At 33.5% G+C, this 27,019-nt stretch overlaps 1 protein-coding gene across 2 annotated transcripts in view; it reads right to left on the bottom strand.

The window, feature by feature from the left end:
* LOC129808011 (integrin alpha-PS2) overlaps nt 1-24,916 on the bottom strand; it is a 61,249-nt gene extending 36,333 nt beyond the window's left edge. For both annotated transcript variants that reach the window (XM_055857654.1, XM_055857655.1), the window contains exons 1-3: nt 24,429-24,916; nt 13,441-13,568; nt 2,154-2,251 (exon numbers count right to left, since the gene is read on the bottom strand). In XM_055857654.1, the coding sequence (XP_055713629.1) occupies nt 2,154-2,251; nt 13,441-13,568; nt 24,429-24,619 (417 nt within the window). In that variant the 5' untranslated portion in view covers nt 24,620-24,916. The remainder of the gene's footprint in view (nt 1-2,153; nt 2,252-13,440; nt 13,569-24,428) is intronic.
* Between the last annotated feature and the right edge of the window lie 2,103 nt (nt 24,917-27,019).

The following is a 27,019-nucleotide window of genomic DNA, read 5'->3' as shown; positions in this document are numbered from 1 at the left end:
ATCCCCTTAGTGAGTTTTAGTTAAATAAAGGTAAACTCTTTTCGATAATGTTGTTTGCAAACGATCATTGTTGAAAACCGGTAAAGCGGATCAAACGGTTGCCAAGCTAGAACTGATTGGTGGGATTGGAAGGGATCCATCCACTATAAGTTGCTCCTGTCGGGTTAGACATTGAATCTTGAGCACAAAATTTTCAGTTGCCAAGTGGAGCAGTCATCCAGTTCGGACGTGTTTTGTATAGAATTGTCAAGGCGACGAGCTATTTCTTTGAGAAAATGCTTTTATATCTCTGAATACTTGTCTTTGGAAACAAAAGATAAAAGCTTCTTTAAGCAAGGCGACGCTGATCAGCAACTCTAGCAAAGAGGAAACTTCCTAAACCTGTCCTGGTGCCGATGCGGCAGACAACTGTTTTGGCTCCTTGTCTGATTCAGAAGAATCAGACGATGATGAATAGAGGACAGAAGTCACCAAAAACGTCAAAGCCAACGAGCTCTGCGGATCCAAGTCTAATGGTCTCTATTTCGTAAGAAGAAGGGTAACCTGACGCAGTACTTCAACTGTCGGCAAATTGGCCATGCTTCGTTAAAATGTGGACACAAATCTAGATGTGTTAAGTGCCTCGTAGGTCACTCACGTGGTGGGTGCCACACAATGACCCGCGAGGATACTGTAAAATGCGTGAATTCCGAGGGAGATCACGTTACCAAGTACAAGGAGTGCCCTAAATATAAGGAGTACAAGATGATCCAGAGTGCCAAGGACCGCAATGTTGTATAACAGCAGAAGTTCATCCCAGCCCCAGTCCTTGCTACAAATGCTTGGTACAAAACTGGACAAGCATCAACCGGACCTGTTCCAGCCGTTGTAATTCCCTAAACACATCCAGCATCAAACATCTCTGCGGGACACACTTACGATTTAAGCCGAGTGACGGCCTAAGGGCCTCGACAGACTTGGGAATTAGTCGAGAGACGGCTTAGTGTAATTATAGTAAAAATAATGGTCAAACTACATTTCCATCATTTTCCACTAAGCCGTCTCTCGGCTTAAGTCGTAAGTGTGTCTAGGGCATAACGTAATTATAATTCAAATAACGGTTTATATTACATTTCCATCAGTTTCTGACCAATTCGTCACTCGGTTTAAGCCGAGTAACGGTTCAGTTAGTGAGAAACTTGTGGAAAAGTGTAGGGTTTTTATTTTTGGAACACCGGTGTCCCACTCGACCTTAAAGGGTAATAAAAGTTGAGAATGACTTTTGAATGAGAAAGACAATTTAGGCCACACCCTGAATCAAATTCATGGAAGTGGCTTATCTTTTAAGTGCCACTGCATCGTGAGATCCCCAAGTATTCACAGCATTCTTGAGGAGTCTAAGCTTTCTTTTTTTTTACAAACTACTTCTTATTGTGAAAATTCATCACTGATATAGCCATAAATAACTTTGAAGTATGATTTACGTTTTTCCAATATTTCAATTCAAACATATTCATATTAAATCACTCAGTATTGTTCTCATTGTTGAGAACATTGTGTGGTTTTTCGACAGATTTGTGGTCAACGTGTACCTTATAACTCCATGGCAATCTCCCTTTTTTGCATTCTAAATAGAGCCATACGAAGCCTTTGTATAGCATCTTAAGAAGCAATATACATTTAAATAGTGTGGTCAAATACAAGAAGCTGGAACGTTAAGCGAGATTCGTGATATGGAGGAGTTCTTCTTTAGCACTCTTTTCCCATTTATAATCGCGTTTTACACATATTTGTCTCGCATACAATTATTCAATTAAAAAACATGAACATTTTCTTCTTAAATGCACCTCCCTTTTTTTACCCTCCGACTCTAACATCAATAAAAATTTCTTCGATGTTTATTCCCTTTCATCCAACAGCGAAGCCCACAGAGCATTTTGTACGGTTATTGTGGTGGCATGTGATCTCTTCAACTCTTGACATTGCATGCCATTAATTAATAATAACACCAAGTCCAGATAGATGAGATATTTAGACTGAAAACCAGCATGAAGTCACACGATTTTTTTTTTGCGCTACCATCTCATTGTCGGATTTTTTCTTTCTTCATTTTTCTCAAATGATGAGGGAAGACGCGGAGGAGTGAAATTTTTTTGTATGAGACAAGTACTTACCACAACGGGTCCATCGGGTCCTGAACTGGAAACAGTTGCTCCGAACCATTGAAAAGATTTTGTATCCACTCGATCATTCTGTTCGTTTCTCTGAGGCCCTGAATTTTTGAGATGGTTGAGCAAAGAAGAGAAATGAAAAAAAAAGAATGAGTTAGTTTCTAAATAAATAATTAGTACAATTTATCATATAATCAAAAAGAGAGACACAATACAGCCAACATAGTTTTGTGTGAGACATCAAATTGGAGAGCGAAGAAGAAAAAGAATATAAAACAACAAAAAAAAAAGATGATGAAGATTTTCATGAGGTGGAACACCAATTGAAGATGTGAGTGAATCACAAAAATTTCTATATGATTGATTTTTTCCACCAAAAGCATTTATATTCTTCTATTTTTTTTCTGAGATGCTCATCTACGATAATAATTGTGCTTAGAATATATTCTTTTGATTCATTGACAAAACATAGCGTATACACCACAAATGTTGTGAATGAATGGAATCACATTATGAATGATTGTTGTGATAATATGGTGCACTATTGCTTGCGACGATCAAGGGGTTAGTCATATGCGATTATATTCCCAAAAGTTACGAGAAAATTGTAATTTAATAACCAAATGGAGTGCCGATTTACAAGTATTCATTTATAAATAAAAGTAATTTTTGAGTTTTTCGTTTTTCACGGATTAATTTTTTGAGCTTTCCGAGTTTCGCGAATCAATTTTTGGTTTCCCCAGTTTCTTAAAGCTATTTTTGGGTTTTTCAGGTTTTACGAAGCAATTTTTGAGTTTTCTTTATTCTTTCTTCTTTTATTCCTTATTCTTTATTATAATAATATGAGTGCTATTGAGAGAAGTTCTCTTGAAAGTACAAAAGGAGTTATAAGTGGTTTAAGATAGGATTAGCGTCCACTGCCGTCTTAGCGTTGGTGACCAATCTCCATTAGCAAAATGGTGAAAGTGCTTCTTTCTTTTCCGAAGCAATTTTTTATTTTTCGCAAAGCAATATTTGAGTTTCTTGGATTTCGTGAAGCAATATTTAGGGTTCTCGGGTTTTCCTGAATTGTCATCTTGGGTTTTCTTGGGTTTCTTAGATTTTGAGAAGCAATATTTGAGTTTATCAGGTTTCACGAAGCAATTTCTGAGTTTTTCTAGAGTTTCGCAATAATAATTGAGTTTCTCGAATTTCGGAAAACAATTTTTGGGTGTGCAAATTTTAGGTTTCTAGAGTTTTGCGAATCAATTTTTAGGTTTCTTGGATTTTGAGAAGCAATTTGAGTTTTTCCCGAGTTTCCTGAAGTAATTTTTGTTTCTCGAATTACCTGAAGCAGTTTTTGGAGTTTCTTGGGTTTCGTGGAGCAATGTTTAGGTTTTTCGAGTTTTGCGAAGTGATTTTTAAGTTTTTTCCCGTTTTAAAGAGCTATATTTCAGTTTATCAGGTGTCACGTAGCAATTTTCGAGTTTTTCCTGAGTTTCCCGAAGTAATTTTTCGTTTCTCGAGTTTCACAAAGTAATTTTTGAATGTCGTGATGTAACTTTTAGGTTTTACGAGGTTTGCGAAGAAGTTTTTTGGTTTCTTTGGTTTTGAAAAGCAATATTTGAGTTCATTAAGTTTTGCCAAGCAATATCTGAGTTTTTCCCGAATTTACCGAAGTAATTTTTCGTTTCTCGAGTTTTGCGAAGCAATTTTTAAGTTTCTTGGGTTTCGTGAAGCAATTTTTAGGTTTATCGGGTTTTGTGAAGTGTTGTTTATTTTTTTTTGGGTTTTGAGAAGCAATTTTTGAGTTTTTCCCGAGTTTCCCAAAGTAATTTTCATTTCTCGAGTTTCGCAAAGCAATTTTTGAGTTTCTTGGGTTTCGTGAAGCAATGTTTAGGTTTACATTACAGTTTCTCGAGTTTCGCAAAGCAATTTTTAAGTTACTTGGGGTTTGAAAAGTAATTCTTGAGTTTACCAGGTTTCACGAAGCAATGTTTGAGTTTCTCGAGTTTCGTGAAACAATTTTTGAATTATTCGAGTTTTACGAAACGTTTCTCGGGCAGTTGACAAGGGTTTCTCTGCATGAGTAACCCCTTGGATCGGGGACTAGAAGTTTTTTCCGTAAATTTTCCTCACCGTAGAATTTCATGCGTTACATATTCGTGAGAATCAATCTGAGTCTATTTGAGCTTTTAGACCTTAGTGAAAATAATATTTTAATGTCAAAAAACCATTATAAAGAGTTCTATTCCTTTGTTTATCAAATGATTAAATAGGTGATAAAAATGATATTGATAAGTAAATTCGGGAGGCCCTTTAGAAACAGATCACGTATTTTGAGACTAACTGTAATAATCTTAGAGTTAATAATAATTTTAAAGGTATTAAAGTTTATTCTAATGGCTTCGATACACTTTTAAATCAGGAAAATTTCATGTAATCGAAATTTACATCCTTTGCTTTCTCAAACGTTTTGCATATGTCTGTCCCACTCTTTCTCACTCTTCTTTTTCTTCTTGTGTGGGGCACCTTTGAATTGGGGCAGCTTTGAAATTGGGCTTTTTTCTCCTATTTTCAAATGGAATTGAGGCTTATCATGATGTAATTTAGCTTCGCAATTGGTTTGTTGAGCTAAATTATATCATAATAAGGTCCAGTTTCATTTAAAAATAGGAGAAAAAAGCTCAATTTCAAAGCTGCCCCAATTCAAAGGTGCCCCACTTCCCCCTATGCCGGAGCCATAAGATTCTAAAATATTTTTGGAACGTATCAGATTCAATTTCCAATTTATGCTAAACAAATTTTGCAGTGGATGTTATTAATAATCTTGCCAGTTTCACCTGTTATATCCCATATAACACAGTACAAGAATTTTTACTTCAATTCTTTGCAAAACAAACATTATGTTCGCGTTCTGATTAACCCCTTGTTGAAGAGATGATGTTCTTTTTTTTGGCATGATGATCTATTGAATTCCTCAACAATTGATCTTTGATAGGAGAAATGCTTTAATGCACAAGAAAATGATGACTAAATGGCACACAAAAAGACCCACCTTTAAGTGTTAAAAAACACTTGTTCAGACCTAATGCACAATACATATTTTAGAATTTAATTGAAGAAATTATTAATCATCATAAAATACCATTTGACGAATGATACACATTAATCCATCTTTATAATATTATTAACTAACGATTGCAAGACAATATTTCTCTCCTTATTGAAGTATAATTTATTGTAAGCATGTGCCTCAAAACATGGCATAAGAGAGTATAATGTTAAACACGAGGGAAAGGGAGGAAGCAATAAAAGAATCATTTCTTGGGCAAAAATTTTCCCATAGCGGATAAATTATAGTGGAAAACATAAAATTTATATCTATCTCTCCTCTCATTGCGATTTTATTTGATTTTTCTCCCTGTCGTGTCCTCAAGACCACGATGAATATAAGATTGAGAAATACAAATAAAGAATGAGGGAGATATTACATGGAAAAGGAGAGAATAAAATAAATTTAAAAAAAAAAATCATTGAATCTATTGAGATGGATATTTAAATGCAGTTTACTTTAAAAGGAGCGTATAAAACGGGATTATGAATTTATACAATAAGTAATTTTATATTGCAAAAGTGTCTCCTTTCTTTTTTTCTCTCTCATCCCATCTCTCTTTCCTTGCGCATCTCTTTTACAATGTCCAATCCAATACACAAAACGTCTCACCAAATGGCAAATAATAACAATAAGAGAAGGTAGAATCTTTCAATTCTATTCTAAATTTCTCTGTCTTTACAGGTTTGTTTCTCAGATTCGCCTTATACAACCGATCCTCATCGTCTTTCCTCTTTTTTTTTTGTAGACTTATCGAATATTTTGTCGCATGTCGTGTGTTTTCACTGAACAGACTTCCAGGAGATATGTCTCTAAAGAATTGACTTGAGAGAAGAAAATACACACAAAACCTCATGGAAATATTGTCAAAGTTAAAAAAGAAGAACAAGTTATGCTAATATAATTTGGACAGTACATTGATTTGTTGAATAAGGTGTATCACAGCATTTTCTTTTTTCTTTCAATTTTTTTCCCTGTGTATTATTCACAGCACAATGGCAATACAATAATCTTCAATTTTAATGTTACGATAACCATACAGATAATATTTCAAAAGAATGATCAATTCAACCAAAGATGATTCTTTCAAGTACAATCTCTTCACCGCGGAGGGTTCTCATTTACAAGCAATTTTGGAAATTGTAAAATTTTTCAGAATGCCATTCAATGTCCCTTTTTTATGTTTTATATTTAAGGAGTCCAAACACGCGTGCACTTAAAATTTGTCATGAACAATTTGCCAACCACAAACAGTCAAACTTTTTCATTTTAGTGAACAGATAGAAACTAATTTTTTGAGATGTTTCTGGAAAAACTGTTCCTAAAATATCTTTTAACTTAAAATTTTTGGAAATGGGAAACATTTCTGAAAAAGAAACATTTTGGAAAGTAAAACTAAATGCAGAATGAAAATAATTAAGTACAATGTTCGCTATATAACGGAGTTCCTTAATTTTTTAAAAGAATTTCAAGAATTAAATTGAATTGAAATTGAAATTGAATTTCGGGAAACTGTTCCTAAAATAATTTTGAAATCTAGAATTGAAAAGTTTCGGAAATTCGGAACCATTTGTGAAAAGTAGTTTGAGACGTTTTTGAAGAGTAAAACCAAAAGCAGCATGAAATGAATTAAATGATGGCACAGTAGGGGAAACTGGGGCAAAAAGTCACAAATCGAAAAATTCAAAATTCAATATATTCCAAGATAAAAAAGATAGCGGCTTAATTTTTTTTTATAGATAGCCTCCATAGACTTTTTTCAATGTCGTAAGTTTCTTAGAATTCGAACAAGGAATTTAGAAAATAAAAAATATCGAAATTTTTAGCCCCATTCTTTAAATATTTTCCGTGCAGAAGATATCAATTATTACCTACTTATTTTCCAAAATTTATGCACTAGTGAATATTTCCTAAATGATTTGGATTTTTTGAATACGAATCCGCTATCTATTTTAGATTTTTACAAAGATTCTTTTCTCCAGATATTCTTTTATCTAAAACGCCCACTTGGGGTAAAAAGTAACAAAAACCTAGGCAATTTCTGATGTCTCACGGCGAAAAGAAACGTCATTACGATGTCTCGTCGCTTGTTATTTTCATTGGTCAAACGATTTGCAGTCTTTTGGGTGTTTTTTTTCTAAAATAGCTTTAAAAGCGCTTTTCTCGTTCAGTTAAAGAAAACGGTGTTTTACAAAGGTGTAGATGAATGAATTTTCTATGAAAATATGTCCTCTAGGTATTTTTTTTCAAATTTACGAAAACCCTTAATGAAGCGGATCAAAATGTGATAATACCCCATGCCTGGTACTATTTGCCCCAACATTCTTGAAAATGGTCACAAAATCACCTTTTAGAAATCAGCTCAATAAAAGTATTTCCTTTCCTCAGCTCGGTGGCAAAGCCTGGAACGCTTTGCCACCGCTTTTACAAACAAATGTCTCACTAGTCCTCAAACGTTTAACACCGACTGCAATGCAATCATCGTGTATGGGTATCGTGTTTGATTTGTTGGAAAGGTCTTGGAATTCCTGACAAGCTTGAACTAATTAAAATCGGTTATGAACTGATTCATAACCCATAACTGATTTTAATCCGAAATTTAATTACATTACTCCTAAAATATTTTGAGTAATCTTTTGAGTGATTTATGAATCCGTTCATATCGGTTGAGAACTTGTCAACGATCAATGATACGAAAGTGTTTTTGAGAAATAGCATCTAAGTCATGCGTTCTTGTAAGTTTGCAAAGCCTGGACGCTTTGCCACCGCTTTTATAAATAAATGTCTCACTAGTCCTCAAACGTTTAATACCGACTGCAATCAGCTTAAATTTTGTCAGATTGCATTCGAAATTTGCAGCTCTGACAAGTAATTCATAATGTATTTTTTGGGAACTGTCAACAGTCAGCATTATGTATTAAAAATGTCAAAATTATGATAAATATGATTAGTTACCCATATTTCCTCGAACATCCTTATTTATTTCCTGCGTACAAAATCTTCTGTTTTGTATCACTTTTCCCAAAAAAAAGCTAAATATCTGAGATAAAATTATACGGAAGTTTTCATAAATTCCTCACTTTTCCAAAATATCTCTACCCACTTGAGTGTGTTCTCTTGTGAAACGATGTGACTTATTTGTTTTAAAATTTCAGTCTCTTTAGCATTTTCTCTGTTTTAGCCATGTCACATATTGGAAATCTTGTATAACACACACATTTTACATATCTTTTGTCAACTCAAGAGCCAAAGGGAGATGCACACAAAAATATATATTGTTATCTTTTGTGTACAAGTTTATTAGAGATGTAAAACAGAAGCCGAAACAATCATACATTAACACTTAATCCAAAGGCGATGAAAAGATCTCAATGAGTTGAAGAAACAAAAAAAAAAAACGAAGTTCCAATAATTAGAGAAAATTCAAAGAAAAACAACAAGTGTTTCGATTAATAACTTGATATAATGTATCAACTTGTAATGTTTCTTGACTTGACGGTTATTTCTTTTTATTTATTTATGTTTTTTTTTTGCTGAGTAAATTCTTATGTAATTTTGCACTTACAGTTTCATTGTAGGTGCAGTAGTATTTGTGAAAGAATTAATATTCTTTTCATTTTTTTTTTATTTCCAGAGCGAATGAACACCACAAAGTCAATATTGTGGCCTTCTCAAGATTATTCTTAGGCGGTATTTTTGTCAGCCCACAAATTAAAATGTTGATTTTAACGGTATGAGAACCATGTTGGAAATCCATATTAATTTGTTCAAATTGAGAGATTTTTGGGAAGCATGTGTTTTCCTCAAACACGTATCATGGTGTTGAATTGCAAAAGACCAGTGAATGAGATAAAGTATAAAAAGAAATACAGATTGGATATTGCTGAAAAATACCCCAAAGGCTCTTACTTCAGCGCTTATATCGAATAAAAAAAAAACAACACTTGAATAAAATTTCCATATAGCAAAGATTGCATGAAAAGAGAAGACTTTATCCCATGCTACAATAATAAATCACTTATGTTGTACTTTTAAGTCATTCTTCATTTAGCATCCTATCAAATGTTATTAATATGACTTTTCTCCATTTTCTCCGGTAAGTAAATATTTCATTAAAAAAAATACATGACGAGAATAGAGGAATGAAATCATGTGTGTAAACACCGGAGAAGCATATAAGAAATATTTGCATACACACATTAATTCTTGCGTTTTTCCTCTCATACATCACACAAAATTCATCTTACAGTGGGTGGCATAATTTTCAAGACTATATGGCTTTTATGAGCCTCTTTACTCAGCACGTTCAGTTGTAAAGGCATAAATTTTGTGTAGAGAAACACGATCAATACAACTATTTCAATATTTATTATAATTAACTGAAAGCAATATAACTTGTATTCTTATTATATTTGTATAAATTGGGTACTTATACACTGAGAAAAACATTTTTTCCTCATAAATTTAATACTTTTTAGGTATAAAAATATATCAAAATTTTTTAATGTTAATTTTACACCTTATTAAGGGTAAAATTAACATGAAAAAGGGTAACTCTAACCCCCAATACAAATAAAAAGGGTAATATTTACATCGATTTCGGATCAATACTGCAGGGTAAAATTAACATTATCGTAATGTTATTTTAACTTTTTCAGATTTCTCTCAGTGTATATACATAATTTTCAAACAAGATGCTATTTCTACTACACAAAATTACAAAACGTCGTATAAAAGCGCGGTAACATCAAAATCAGCAATTAAACTTACGTTCAAGTCATCTTTTAAACCGGAAAACTATCTGTTTTAAATGTGAAGAGCTGTAAACGCAGTTGGTTTTTTTTAATGTAAAATTGCTTCATTGAACTCACTCCTATGCATAATAATCTTTAAGCAATCGAACTGGTTTCTTTTGAAAATATTTAAGCCAAATTTGCATATCTATTTTTATTGTTGATTCACTTTATTTAATTGCCAAAAGTACGAATTTTTAATACATATTGAAATTTCTTGTTATTTCTTGTACAGGAGGGATGTTTGGAACATTAACACTAAACCTACCGACCGTTTTTGGTCGTTTTTCGGTCAAACAACTAACCGCGGTAGGGTAGAATGGGTAGAATACTCAACAAATTTGTCTTGGAAAAGAGCAAAAAATTAAAATTTAAACACTAAATATATTACGTGCATATTTAAAAAAAAAAAAAACGTAAAGTTTGCTGGTGATATTCTACCGTTTAAATCTGTGTTAATTTTAAATTGGGTCAATTTGACCGGGTCTTGTTAGGTTTAGTGTTAAAAAGTAGTTTATTGTCTTTGTTTTCTTTAAATTAAATCTCAAAATATTCAAAAATGAATAAAAAATATAGACATTTCTTTGTGTGTTATTCCGGCCACTTTGAGTGTAACTTCGGCCACCTTGTTTGTAACCACCTTGTGTGAAACAATCGATAGAAAATGTCAAAATGTCATATAGAACGAGGTTAAAATTTAGTTTACTTCATTTAAATCCACAAGCCCTGAGATCTTCCGTGTAATTTATTTAATCTCACAATGCCAATCGAGCTTTTTTTTGTCATATCTTATGAGTTCGAAAATGCAATTCATTGATTTTTTAGTTAAAACCCTTTACTTGATGATTTTATGAAAATGCAGTACGTCTTGGTTGATTTGTTTAACAAAATTCATTGTCATTTGAATTGCCAGAAATCTTGAATATGTGACTTCTGACAATGCCACGTGAGCTCAAATGGCAATGTCACGGCTACAGAATCGCATTTTCGAAAAAGCTCTCATAGAATTCGAACCCAATTTGTCATATGGCATTGCCAGAGCGTTACAGAATTCCCCTCCTGAAGACCTAAAGAGTTACTTTGGCAACTCAAATTTATGTATAGCGACTTTTCCTTTCCTGAACATTTCCAAGCTCTTTTCTACATCATCTTTTCTATAGAGACGATACTTTTTAATTCTATGCAACCCAGAAAATGAAAAACTAAAATAAATAAGAATTTTGGGGAAGCAAAAGATGCGGCCGAAATAATAAACATTACCTCACTGGAGAGATGCTCACAAAATGTCTATTTATTTTCCTGAGAACTTTTCCATGGAATCTAAAGAACAATTCACTATTAACAAAACAAAAACAATAATGAACACTAATCAATTTTACTTAAAAACCTCAAAAGAAAATTATTTGCACTTCGCCACAAACTACTAGACTTCTAGCAACACAAGCGATCTATCACATTTTTTGTAATTCAATTGCTTGGTCGAAGTTATACTCAAAATGGCCGAAATTAAAAGCTGGCCGGAATTTGGCACATTTATCTTATTTTAATATTGAGTGCGAATTCAGTGTAAAATATTAACAAAATGGAGAATATTTTATTATGAACCAATAGAAGGCTTAAGAAATTTATAAAATACTAACATACTTATAGAAAAATCACCAGAAACAATTACTGCAATATCTATGCATAGAAGTCATATCAGACTGTAATTTTGTATTCTACATACTCAAGACTCTTCAGGAAGTACTGATGGAACAGACTCCAAAAAGTCGGATACTACATAGAGATAGGATAATATTAGAACCGATGTATTGGCTAAATAAGTTTATTTTAAGGAATTTTGGGTTTTTTGCCCAATAAAGTTCTAATAAAGTTTTCCAGGACGAGTTACTGAACTAGCTGTAATGTCGAACAGTAAAATCTTTAAATAAATTAAATAAACTTTCACTGGTTCACAATGAAACTAATTAGTAAGAAGCAAAATAGCAGCCGGTAAGGGGTGTGGGGTTGCTCGGGTTGCTCTGAAGACTATGGATTAATTGGGGCTGCCCAGAACTGTGATTTTACAGGAAGAAATATATCCTTCAAACCGAAAATTAACTTTAGGTTAATGCAAGAATCTAGTTGATTTTAAGCATCAAGAAGGCCCACGAGGATACAAAGGACTTTCAGTGCCGTGGTATCAAATTCTCGCAAATCTTTCTCTTCTTAAGAGACAGAAAAGGCGAACTGGAGACGAAATAAGCCGAATAGAACCCTATATTTTTTACTTCATGAACTCCACAGAGGACGCAGTATATTATAATTCTTCGATTTTTTCACGAATTAATCCTAATAACGGTTTTTATAATAAAGGCTCCGAACAGCCTATTTCTCAACAAAATGGTGTAACATTTGGGCTCCTTAAAAAAGTCTTGGAATTTCTGATAAGTCTGAATGGCTTCCAATCGATTATTATAATCCGATAGGGTAAGTGTGCCAAATTTCGGCATAGTTGCATGCAAGCGCCAAAGCCTCAAGTTTGAAATGTAATTTTTCTAATACAATTTTTTCTTGTTATTTCTTTACAAGGAGTGTTGCTTGGAACCTTGTAAACAGTTTATCGTCTTTATTTTCTCTAAAATCATTCTTAATGCATTTTAAAATGAATAAAAATATAGACATAGCTTTGGTGCCCTATTTTGGCCACCTTTATTTTCATAGTTCCTTGCCCTTCCGGAATTCTTCCAAAATCTTTTTCACATCACATCCTGCATCTAAGCGATATTTCTTTTGTTATTTTTTCTACATTGTATAATGTCTAAAGAATGCAGAAACTAAAAATTCATCGAAATTTCAGTAACAAAAAAGGTGGCCGAAATTGCAAACTGGCCGGAATTTGGTACACTTACCCTATTTTTAGAGTAAAATTTTGCATTCTTAACCCAGGAGAAAAAATATGGTCATATTAGAGATCACAGAGACTATTCGCCTTATGGAATTTAGAGCATTGATGTTATACATTCAGTAAAATTCAAATAATACTAACATTTTCTACTCAGTCTAAATAACATTAAATTTTATTATAAATTATTCTTAAGATTCTGTTGTAGCTTTTTTGCACACCAATGTACTTTATACCTGTACTTATTTCCTTCCTATCATAGTATTTGTAATATTTTGTTAAAAAAATATTTTGCTGTGTGACATGAATTTTTTTCTCAAACGAGATAGTAAGAAAGAGAGACGAGAAGTATGAGAGAGACAAAAAAGTCAATTCACCATAACTCTTATAGTAATCTTGTAGGTGGCTATTTTTAATGGGTTTTCTGTCTTTATGAATGGGTGTCGTTCTTCTCATCAATATAACCACAAAAGAGAGAGAAATATACGTTAAAACATATGAGCAATAAGAGAAAATTACCATTTCGGTCGAATGGAATTATTTGGCAGTGACTATCTGAGGAAAGATCACATTTGAAGACTGCTCCACCTTTAACAACTTCAGGCTGAATAGCGGAAGTATCCGCTTGAGGTGCTCCTACAATTATCCTGTAAATAGAAGAAAAAAATTGAAGAAAAAAACATTAGAAATTGGAAATGTTATCATTTGAGGGTTAAGCAATTGATCTAAGGGGATAATAGTGAATGATCTAAGTTCCTTCCTAGGGCAATCTTTGATTTTTTCAACAAATGGCACATTACTTTTGTCATAATTCTTCCATATGTCCATTGATTGCCGTACCAAAGAGTGAGAGAGAGGCACATGTGATTTTTTAAAGGCCACTCTCATGTAAATTTCATCTGTTTTACATTATATACTTGGTAAAGCAATGCGTTCGCCGCTTGGTCACAAACACTCCCGTCCACCTCCTCACATGACTCCAATTTTCTGTGGATCTGTGATTCAAGCCAAAATTGAATTGGACAAAATTGTGTCTTACAGATATTTTTCGCTGATGTTTTTCATCATCAGTTAACATTTTTTTTTAAATAACTTCTTCTGCGACTGTGTGCACAATCATTATTACAATATATATATTTCCCCACTCACAGTAGTTCCATCAGTTGGATACACAATCCATTGGAAAGATCACTCTCTCATGCTCTCTCTTAATACAATACAACTCTAAAGAAAAAAAACAACACAGTCACTCTCCTCCTAATATCGTTTAAGAATTATATTAGTGATCCATTGGTGCTGTTTTTCTCAGATTCTTACACAGATCTCAACTGCTTCTGTTGCCTTTTCCATGCAACAACACACATCATTGCTGGGCAACCTACGTAGAAAATTGTTGAGGGGTTTGTCACCAAATAAACATGGTACATTTGTTGGAATAATATTTGATATAGAAGACTCTTTATAGGAGTCTCAAATTACTCTGAAGTCGGATAAGATATGTCTTTGATTAAGAGTCCTTCTTGGAATACCACCTCAAACACACAAGAAAATTGTTTGTTGAATGAAACTTCACCACGGAAGTTAACTGATATCTAAAACCATAATAGCCTTAAGATAATCACTGACATGTAAATCTATGGGATTAAAATTCATTGTGACTTTAAAATACATCAAACAATTACTAGGAACTTTAACTAAAGTTGTACATTCAAAGGTTGCAATTGCATTGTGCATTACGCAAAACTTCTGAAATCATAAAACGGGTTTCAGATTTGAGGTTTAACCCAGTTCTCGAACGTGTTGAAGAATCGAAATCTAAGGGATTATTTAATAACAAATCTTAAGTTAACATTAAATAAGTTCACATGGCTAAGCTCTGAAGGTGAAGCCCGGTATAACACAGCTAAGTTCCTGAAAGTCTTAACATTCTAAAAAACATATATAATGATTTTTCAATGTCTAATGTAATACAGTGGGACCTCGATAGAGTGCACCCCCGATAGAGTCAATCTCCAATAGAGTCAACAGCTAATTTTTTTACTCTACGGACTCCGATAGAGTTAACTTGGACCCAAATTGACTCCGATAGAGCCAACTTTTCTTTTATTATATAATTCTTTATTAGCGTCCATTTTGGACCTTGTAACATACATTGTTTAACCTAACTTACTTTAACATTAATACATATTTTTTGCAGCTTCCAATCTTCTCAAATAATCTGCCCCTCTTCCATCTTCGTTCAGAATTTCTCCTCTATCTTCCCTCCCTCTTACCTTTTCTTTTATTATTGAACTAACAATAGTACATGATTTTATTATGATCTTCTCGAAATTAAAACTAGTCTTTTTGTGTACCAATGTAACGTTTTTAACACAAGAAAAACATTTTTTTAAGTACATGGTAATATTATGATAAAATTCGAACATTCACCGTGCAATCATTTTTCAACAAAATATTTTTTCCTCTTAATTTTAAGCATGTTGACCGATTGAAAGTTCTTTTGTCTTTTCTTTTTTGTCTTAAGATTTTTTGATTATGCCTATGATCACAATGTTTGAGCAATCATTAATTTGGATTTGAATAATATTATGGCACAAATAGAAAAAATATGAACTCGAATTACAAAAACAAAAGATGTACGGGATGCTAGATTTCTTGAATATAATAGTGAAGTTTTTTTTTCTAAATTTATTCAAACTTTTTAAAGAACTTACTTGTTTTTCAAAAATGTACATGATAAACCATCATAAAATTATCTTTCAAAAGAAAACGTGTAAATTTCTTTAAGGTTACATTTTTAATTTAAAAGACTAGTATCTCAAAAGAAAATTTGGATAAAAAACAAATAAGCAACAGAAATTTAAAATTAATCAGCAAAAAAACGGTTAAAAAACTTACTTCTTTTACACACTTAAGATTAAAGTAGTGAATGGTTAAAGATATTGACTTGGAGTCTTCGGACGATCCCCCATAAGTCAACTTGAATATTATTAATACGACCCTAATTTCGTCAAAAAAAAAAAAAAAAAAACAAACCGTATGACGTGTTTCCTGTAATCACAAAAAACCGATTTCGGTGGTAAAGGAGAAGGTTAAGGAGAAAATGAGGGTCATAGGGGGAGGTGGGGCTACTTTGAGCTGTAGGGCTAGATTGTTATACGAATTTTTCGCCTATTTCTAAATGAGGCTAGTCCTTACAATTATTTTATTTAGATACACAATTATTTTGTCTATCCAAATTACATCATGTTAAAGCCCAGTTTCCTTTAGAAATATGCGAAAAAATCGTATAACAATGTAGCCCCACAGCTCAAAGTAGCCCCACCTCCCCCTATTACTAATCATCAGGTTCACTTATTAGGGGGTCATCTGAAGACTTTAAGTCGATATCCCTAACTATTTAGCTAATCAATCTCTATCATTCTATCACTATCAATCTCTTCTTTTATACGCTAAAACTTTAAAATAAATTTCATTGGGCTCGAGTGTGTGAATGAATGAATAAACTTCTAGTTAATAACGTTAATTCCAACAGAATTTTCAATAAATCTAGCAGAGCTCTTTTTAAAAAATATGAGAAAAGAAATCTTTAAGACATCATTTCGTTATCTTAACATAGTGACGGGACTACAATATTACCACATGGAGAGTAATTTACTTAAGATTTTTACTAATATTAAAACATTCCGTAAAATCATTCCCTAATCTCTAACTTCTGCCCAAATATACGGGTTAATTAAATAATATTAGACTATCGTTTTGAATTTATCAATGATCTAGTACAAACATAAAATAAAACCCCTTCCTATCAAAATTTCATAATTTAATGATTTTTTTCGGACTCCAATAGAGTCAACGAATCCAATAGAGTCAACAAGCCTGGAAATAATTAGTTGACTCTATCGAGGTCCCACTGTATTTGCCTTTAATATCCAATTTGAACTCAAATTTCTTTACAAACCTTGTCTGATAATAAATTAGAGAAATTAACTCACACGGTTAAACCTTAGATCTGAAGCCCGCATAAGGAAACATGGGAAAAAATGTGACAAACCAGAAATATTAAAATTCAGTATCTTAATAAGCGACTGAGGTTTTCAGTTTTCACAATAGATATTTTTCGTAAACCTCCCTAAACGTTTAAAGGAATATGGATAATAAAAAAAATTGAATTATGAACCCTAAGAGGAATATTACGAGGGATCAAATATAGAGTTTTATTGCTTTTAAGTATGGTTCATGCAATAAAATTCTGATTTGCTTTACTGCAATCTTTTCTCTTTTATTGTTACACACAATGATAAATTGAAAACAAGAAAAGGGTTGATCAAATTCTGATCCCATTTTGATATTGTTAAAAAATTTCACCTTCAACGTTAGAAAAATTCCTGGTGACCTAAAGAGGATTTGAGCTTGAGACATTTGCATCATAGACCGAGGACTCTGCAACTTGATCTATTCAAAGCCGCAAAAAATGATAAATAGGTCGTTGAATTTGCTTATCGCAATTATTTATCCTTTAAGCTTCACCATTCCTTTATTAATAAGTCGTGCCATTTCTGTAACGCGTGTGGCATATTTGACAATTGTTAACCCAGTCGACTACCAAACCAAGCCATTCAAATCCTTTCTTCCTCTGACATCCAAATACTCATTTCTAGGTGGAAGTTGAGTGACTCATTAATTAATTTATTGATTAATGTTTGATTACTACTACAATAAAAAAAAAAAACTATCTCCAAACGTTTTTCCTTTTTCCTCTTACTTTCTCCTCTAAAAACATGCTTTTTGGTTTATTTCGAAAACGGATTACTTCGATTTGTTTTATTTTCGGATATGTTTTAGAGGTAGCCTAGGCGAATATTTCGTCCATATATATCTATAACCGGAAAAACCGATTTGGTTGAATTTGGATTTTTTGGGAAGGTATTGAAATTTCTTATTCAGTTATATTAGTCCCTATCGGTACACTAAGAAAAAACTATACAGTTGAAACAACTTTCTCGTCAAGTTGAGTTTTCTCGAAGAATATCGATATAATTGTTGCTTTTTTTCTATGTAAAATTTTATCTCTACTGAAGTATATGCTTAAATGTTTTCGTTTTAAGAGTATACTTCAGTCAAGAAGATTTTCGTGTGACAAAGTTCATATGGAACATCAATCATAAATATGCTTAACAGTGTTTCACGAACAGAAGAAAAACATTTATTTCAAAGGTGTCCTAAGTTCCAATTCGAAGGTACCCCACTTCCCCCTACGAAGCCTTATACATACACTGAGAGAAATCCGAAGAAGTTAAAATAACATTTTGGTAATGTTTATTTTACCCTGCAGTATTGATCTGAAATTGGTGTAAATATTATGCTTTTTAGGTGTATTAGGGGTTAAAATTACCCTTTTCATGTGAATTTTACCCTTAAAAAGGTGTAAAATTAACATTAAAAAATGTTGATATATTTTTACACCTAAAAAGTGTTAAATTTATGAGGAAAAAAGGGTAATCACACCCTCTTTTTTCTCAGTGTATAACTACTCCGGCGGTCGGATAAGAAATCAATTTACAACTTAAGAGATGCAAAAATTGGTCCAAGTCGCTTATGTTAACCATTCTATTAAACTTTTAAAATAAACAGTGGCCTTACAAAAAGCCCACATTATTCCCCAAAAAACAAGCTCACGAATACATGCTCTTTTTCCAAAATTGGAAATAATTGCAGTATTTAAGCATTTTAAATGAAGGGCCTGTTACAGAGCCCTTTTACAAAAAATTCTTCTCACCAAAGTACTTTATCTTTTCAGAGAAACTCAGTTAATTGAATAATTTCGAATAACCTGTAATCAAAATGTTGCTTATTCAACTTCAAACATTTATAATAAAACAATGATCAATGTTCTATTTATTTAGTTAATTCACTCTGGTTTCAATCTTAATTTAATAGGCTGGAAAAAATATTGACGCAGATGTGTTTTGTATCATTTGTTAAACTATGTAACTAATTTTCATGGTAATTTAAAGCCCCAATAAAATGTGATCCATTCCATGAAAACTGATCATATCATATTTCGTGTTATAGCAAAAACTTTTCCCTTCATGAAGAACCCTCGGAATTTCCGTGTTGGAAAATGATTTTCTGAAAATACTATGAAGCTTAACATATGTATATTCTAAATACATTTTCCACACTGTACTATTAGCATTATATACTGCATTTCCCATGATCAAGTGTGAGATCAAAATACGATCGTCAAATATCTGAGTGTTCAAATATCATTAGTATCTTATTTAAGTTTAAGCCCTATTTACTATTGTATTTGTTTTTCTCCTTAGAGGCATCTTCACTATCATGTGTGTTATGTGGATTCTCCTTCCCTATTCCCCAGTAGCTTCTCCACACGATCGCACGAGCACACACGGTATGGGCAATTTATTATTACACAAGCTTCTTGTGCTCTCTGGGTAGATATTGAAAACAGAGTGAGAATTGATGGGGATTGCTCTCGAAGATCGCCTTTCCAGTCAAATCCAGAGGCACTCTTTTAGAGACGACATTCAGTAGTAAAGTGATGTTGTAGTATTTCTCACTCTTGTATCTTTTTCCACTGAAGCACGCAGAGAGAAAAAGAGACAGAGTGAAGCTCAAGGAGGAAAAACGACCAAACCAACTGGTTCATCATTTTCGATTAGCGCGCGTCACAAATATAATCAATGGAATCGCGCTTCGGACAATTGGGATGAATTGAATTATATGTCCAAGCTATAGGAGAGACCAGTTGAAATATGTATCAACGGAAAGGAGATACCCCTTGAGCAAAATTACAAATCACTTTATATCAATTTGTACGATTAACTGCAACATTTTGCGGATACTCGCGCACAACGATCAGAAGAAGACGATGGGGCAATGCGATAAATTGCAACTCTCCCTTTCTTCGAGTGCGTAGGCATTCGTCTTGAGCGGAGCTCCTTTGGAGCGCGCATGAATTTTGAGCAATACAACTGTTTCATCAGGCATTTTGCCAAGTTAAATTAACAATCTAAAATTAACTTATTGTGAATCAGATCAGCATTTACACTACCGATATTCTTATGACATATTTCACAGTAATTGTAATTGACTAAATAACACACAATGAATGTTGGGGTCGTCGTTAAATCGAGTGTACTGTATTTTTTTAATTCTCTTTATTTTGTCGTCATCTTACAGATCTTACAGATGGCGAGACACGGCTAATTCCCGAGACGATCTAGTAGAGCTAATTAGATAATTGATTAAAAGTCGTCCTAATTACTAAATAAATCGTCTTTGTCTTTACCTAATAAGACTTCAATCTTGTTCTGGATATCGCTTAATATCTATTAAATCCCCCTGTCTCTGTTTAATCAACCTATCGCAAAGAAAAGAAATACCCTCTTAGATTCAATAGATAACATAATTTTACACCATTTTCACAACTTACTCGAGAAAATAACCAAATTTCTATAGTCGTCGTCGTCACGCGTGTCTCGCCATTAAAGTCACAAAACGAAAAGACAGAATGCCGGAAGCCCGGAAGGGACTAAATTACAATGTCAAAAAATATTAATTCATAAAATTTCCGTCAGATGGCGTTCTGTCCACAACAATGAAGATCAATTAAACATTTTTTGCATCAGGGAATTAAATAAGAAATGTAAAAAATCATCAAAAATACTTCTAAAAAGCCAGGCTATAGCCCAAAAGAAAGGCTTTTATTTAAGTACTTTAGTGATCTAAGTAAAAAGTCTCATGGTAAACGGACTTCTGACCCTTAGTCATATTGTAGAGCATACGGCCTATTCGACGCATGTAAACCCAGTCAACGGCCGTATCCCACCAATCTTAATCCTAATCCTTTAATCCTTTTACACGCCCAACCCCTACCATCCCCAGGTGGGTGCTGAAAGTTGTTATATGGTGCTCTTGAAGCTTATCGCAATTAACGACAGTTACTGCAGTGAGTGAGCATCAATCGCCATGGACAGTTCACTTTCAGGAAGTTGAAATACAATAGACTCTGTCTCAATTGGGCATTTGGGGCAAAATGTCATCCGGTTTATCGATAGATTTGGGTGTCAAAGCCTCATAAATTCCACAAAAAGCGCTCAATTATAGATAATTACAATAAAATAGGAAGAACTACAGCGAATTTGAGCAAATGAGCTTCATAATTAAACGTGAAAATTGTCAACAAAATTTTTCGCCCGATTGAAAAAGAGCCAATTGAGCGAGAGTCTACTGTAAGGGTGGCAGCCTCAGTTCCCCAATTTCCCTTTATAAGTTTTTAATGTTATTTAAGTGAGCCCCATCTGGGTTTACAATATGGTTAAACATCGTTAATATCCTAATAAGTCAAGATTTTTTTCGGAAAATTTTGACTTATGGTTCCGGACTCCGGGCACAACTTTTAGATCAGGAGTATTTCATAGTCAAAATTCGAATCCTTTTCTTGCTCACATGCTTTCTATATGTCTGTCTCATTTTTTCGCACTCTTCTTTTTCTTTTAAACATCACAACAAATCCAACTTAGCTCAACCGAATTTAGAGTGCGAAAGAATGAGATATACATGTGTGAAACGTTTAAGAAAGAAAGGGATGTGAATTTTGATATCATGAAATTTTCCTGATCTAAGAGGTGTGCCGGAGCCATTAGGATTAGATTAAGAGTACCGTCGTTGCGGGTGACTTTGCACTCGGGGGTGACTTTGCACTCTGCTGTTCGTGAGACTTTCATTAATTCTAGCATTTATTGATAGTCCTCGCCGATCCGGTTTACCATGTCAAAGTATATAGGGATATGTTGTGTACCAAGTAACGCAGAAGGATCCTAGTAGTTTCAGTAATATTCAATGCAATGCAAATACAGGTATTTTGCCAAAAAAACGACTCTGTGAAAAAGTTATCTGAAGGTCTAATGCCAAAACCGGTTTCAGAGTAGTGAATTGCTCAAATCTATTCTAAATTTATCTGGCTAGAATAATTCACTTCGATTTTGTTCACTATTTTTATTAAAATACTTTTTTTCACTATTATCTTCGTAAGAACGCATGATTCATGTTATAAAATTGCATATAATGGTCATTCTAAAAATTTATTATAGAAGAATTTGGCTTAAATTATCAAATTTTGTGGGAACTTAAGATAAAATGACCGAGATCTGCAAGATGGTATGGTCGCCATCTTGATTTGACGTTTCTGTCCGCCATTTTGAATAACTGTCAAAACGAAAATCTCATCCGATTGAGCTGAAATTTTAGTATGTTCTAGCTGATGTCAAGGCGTTTTCAGAACATATATAAAATCCGACATAGGTCAAGCGATTGTCTGGATATAGGAGCTCCAAGTTCAAAATTTTGACATTTTCATGAATACAGAACTACAAGGAGCTTCTTTTATCAAAACCATCACAAAAAAGACAGCGCTATCGTTAGGCGATGAGATCTAACAAACAAACAAAATGAAAAGTAATGTTTTTGTTTATAACAGCGTATTATTTGAGAATCTAAAAAACTGTTTTCGCAAAGATGAAAAATAAAAAAAAAATTAATGCACTTTTCGTTTATTTTTTTTTTAATTAAGTTAGAGTAAATAAATATATAAAATAAAAGTCTCAACCATTTTTAATGGTTACTGAGGCATTTCGTTCAGGTTTCAAATATTGAAGATTAAAAAATAAAGACCGCCAAAATATAAGTATTACAAAATTTTAATCTTTGAGCCTCTGTATCTAGGTAGAGGCTTGAGGTCGACTAGAACATAGATACAATCTGAAAAGGTCTTGACATCAGCTACAACATACTAAAATTTCAGCCTAATAGGACAAGTTTTAAGTTTTGACAGTAACTCAAAATGGCGGACAGAAACGTCAAATCAAGATGGCGATGACGTCATCTTGTATAGATCTCGTACATCTTACCCTTAGATGTGAAGATCTTGATTGTCGTTTATTATCAGAAATTGTTGATTTTTTTAGTATTTATTGAAAAGTAAAAAGTAAAATTTTATAAAATTAATGCTAGTGGCACAAAATCTATTCATTAACAACTGAATACAAATAATTTTACCCATTCACCCCCCTTCCTTCACTTTAACTATCCAGTTTTAGAGGATAAAGTTGAAAAACAGCGAAAAAACGTGCAAAGTCACCCGCAATGACGGTAAATTGACTTTTTAATTTAAAAACTGGAATAATTCTTTAGTCTGAAAACCTCTTAATAATACTTTTGAAATATTCCTCAATTCGATCATTTTAAAGTGATTAACACTTGTGCATGTACTTTGGGATGTAGGGCAACTCTCTGGGGAGTTCCCTTCAAAGTACAGTGTCATTTTGCTTGAATTAAGTTAAGAATTGACTTATTCAATCAATGTACTTGTTTATGATATTTGAAAGGTATATCTTGATAATTAAAAATTAAGTAGAAATACGATAAGTTTTTTACCGCTTATAAATTACCTTTCTGAAGTTTATACTTTTTAAAACGTGAGTTTAATGATTTGAATGATTATATTATTAAGAATGACATCTTAGACCTCAGAGGAAATATAATAATTTTCAAATTTCGGGATTTTATTTGAAAAAAAAAGTCTACAATTACCAATAATTTCTGCGAAATGAATAATTTACGAATAAATTTCTGCCCACAACAAAATTTGCACATCTGCAGGTAATCATGAATCATTGCTCACGTAAGCTCTAAAAGTTTAACACTAACACTTTTGCAGGAAAGTTCTTGTGCGCCTGCCCAAGTTACTTTCTCGCAGCCTCACTGAAAATTGTCACATCTTTTCTGGACAAATTTTCCTTCGCATGGATAAATTTTTCTTCCACCTCACTTGATTAAATTGATGAGGAAGAGACAATGATGATTGTGCAATGAAAGACACAACGAGAAATTCCACTCGAGATTGCTACAAATTGCCCCATCTATTTGTGTCTCTTTGGGCCTTTTAGCTTCTCTTCGATTTTCTTTTTTTCTTTTTCCATAGAACTCCTCCCGCCCTAACATTTTTAGTAGTATATTTTTGTATTTGGAAGATTGCACTTAATCTGGAGTTGTGTTAAAAAATAAACCTTTCTTCCCTTTTCGTCTTGTGTGTCTCTATAATCGGAATCTTTTTTGTCTTCAACAACCATCAGAGATTTCTTCGACGATTTCCAACGTGTTGTATGTTATTCTCTCATCCCAAGAGTTATATTCTAAATATTAGTTCCCCACCATCTATTTTTGGAGCATCCGCAACTAAATAAATACCTTATTTACTCATCCATACATCACCACATCTATATACGTGAGCATAAAATTCACCGAAGTTAAGGAAAAAGACATCATTTACGCACATATGTGCACCACATTGCACATTTTACCATATGAAAGAACTGTTCCTGGAGAAAGGACTCACTCAGTGGGAAGGACAAGAAGTCAAGAGGAGGGCGAGAAAATGCTGAATCTCAAGATTTAAAAAAAAAAAGTTGAAATGCAATTACCATTTCCGTTGGGATTCCTGATGGAGGGCCACACTGAATCCAAACATGGAATCATGATGTCCCTCGTACTTAACATAATTCACAGTATCTACATTGAAGGCACCCACAATGTCCAGGATTGTGATATGGAGGAGGAAATAGGCACCACACCATGTCAGGAGATTCACGGATCTCCACCACAGTCTCATCATCTTTCAACGTGATGTAATGCTCACCAATTTGCACAACTTTTTTTTTCTACTTCTTCTTCTAGCCACACACGGATCCCAATCTTAATACCTTCAGGCACTTCAAAAGGCCATATCCTTTACACCGAAATCCTCAAAGGCACAATAAGGCACAGCAGACACTCCCCGGAACACCAACTAGACCACACTTAATCCCCGGATGACCGTTTTGGGGGGAAGTCTTTGAAATCTCCCTCAGAGGCTCCCACACAATCTTTTAGCGCGGATGAGTGTCTTCACACGGCCGAGTCATGAGCACAACTGAGCTTTCCTACCAGCTCTTGGCTCTCACCATGGTCTCTCTCGCGCACCACATGTCTCTGTGTGTCTTATTGGAAGTTACTGTGACAGAGAGCGCGCGAAACAGCAAGATTCCGGACAAGGCGACGTGATGAAATTGCAAGAGGGTATGGAACACCCTGTTCCGGCACGCGTGAAACTGGAGCACAATTTATTTTCTCCAGAACGTCCTTTGCTCTCTGGGTTTTAATTAATTGGCGCTTTTGGCTAATTGTCTCAATTTGTATATTTCTTTTTTTTTTCAGAAGTTCAGGGTCCTTAATTTTTTGTAATAATAATATCTTGTACTTTATTACCACTGTAACGTCTGTAATAATCATCCAATTTCGAGATTACGAATTTAATCTCGGATTTCTTAATGATCCACCTCTAGTTGGGCTCTAGGACTATGCTTTATTTTACCTCCCGTTAGATAGAAGAAGCAATCTAGGGATTATTAACCCATTCCTTACCATGGTATTATATATCATACGCAAATTGAGTGATTTTTGATGATTTATTTCTGGGCAATTTTTATCCGAATTGCTGTCGGAAATGAATTTTTAGTAACATTAGTTATTCAATTACTTGAGAAAAATAGTCCAACAGAGATAAAAGTACATTTTGTTATTATTTTCTTGCTTCGCGGAAAACCATGCAAAATTTTTGCTCAAAATGGCGGACGGAAAATACGACATCCCGTTGAATTTGTTAAAATTGACCTCTTTCCTCTTTCCTGATTTGAATTCTAGTTCCCAATTGGTGTTCTTGGATAGTCACTCTATCTAAAGCAATAGAGTTTGTAATGAATTAATGGAATTAATGCACAAAATTTAAATTCAGTGGCCGTTAAGACGTGTGTTTGACAGAGGCTCCCCGCGCCACCATATGAGATAATTTTTTTTTTCTTTTTAAAAAATTCATTACTAATCTGTAAGAAACTAATCCCAAAATATGAACATTCTATCTCAAGTATTTCTGGTACATTGACTGAATGGGTTAAAGTGCAATAAAATGTTGATCATGATGTTTGTTATGGTGGTTCAACAGAATAATAGTTTCCATTGGACCAATTTCCAACTTTGATATATGAAGATCAAATCAAAGGCTGCAGGCCGAAACACATTCCATTCTAAGTGCATTTACTATAAAATTTTTACTCCTTGCATTGAGCTAATTTTTGTGCTCTTTTTTACTGTTCTCGTAATGAGATATTTAATTGTTTCTTAACCCTTTAACTCTTTCCGGACCGCAGCATATGCTGCAAGCCAATTTCACAATTTTTTAATCAAAAATATCTAAGCTCAGGAATTAATTGAGGTCCTACAAAAAATTTCTTACATTTGGACATCCTTATAGTTTGTAATCATCCAAAATAATTGAATTTTTCTCAGTTCTGAATAATTAAAAAACACTGTTTTTCACTGAATAATCATATGCTGTTTTGGGTACTACAGTCCCAAGAGAGACGAAAGAGTTAAGGACGAATGGGACACCGGTGTCCCAAAATTAAAAACTAACTTTTCGGACTATTTAGAGGACCTTTCTATAGTTAAAAAAATTGTTTTTGTTATTGGGATACCGGTGTCCCACTCGTTCTTTAAGTAAACAGTAAACTATTTGAGATGCATAGGGCGCCTATCATATGAATTTTTCTAGAATATGAATCCTTACCGAGATTCCGAACAATCTCAGCCACTGTTTTCCAAAATTAAACTCGGCCTCGACTGATCACTGATCGCGCCCAACCGATTTTCGTTGTGCTCTCCCCGTCTATATATTCGACCATTTATCTTCAATACAAAAAGAGAGAACGGAAAGAGATATCGACAAGCGGTTTTTCGGACAAAGTTTAAAATTTGGTTATTTTGGAATAGGGTAAAGTGATACAAGTTGGACATAGTGTTACAAGTTGGACAATTCGCCGATTGCTTTTTTCATGATACAGTACAAAATTTGTTTTTGAGCACAAGGAACCAAATTATAAAACTAAAGCATTAAAAATATACAAATAAAAATAAAGTACTAAATTTATCAAGAAAAAAAGCCCTGTCCAAATTGTACCATTGTCCAATTTGTACCACT

The sequence above is a fragment of the Phlebotomus papatasi genome, chromosome 3 (genome assembly GCF_024763615.1).
Source record: "Phlebotomus papatasi isolate M1 chromosome 3, Ppap_2.1, whole genome shotgun sequence".
NCBI lineage: Eukaryota > Metazoa > Arthropoda > Insecta > Diptera > Psychodidae > Phlebotomus > Phlebotomus papatasi.
The sequence above is the reverse complement of the archived record's forward strand: the minus strand, read 5'-3'. Positions and strand labels throughout refer to the sequence as shown.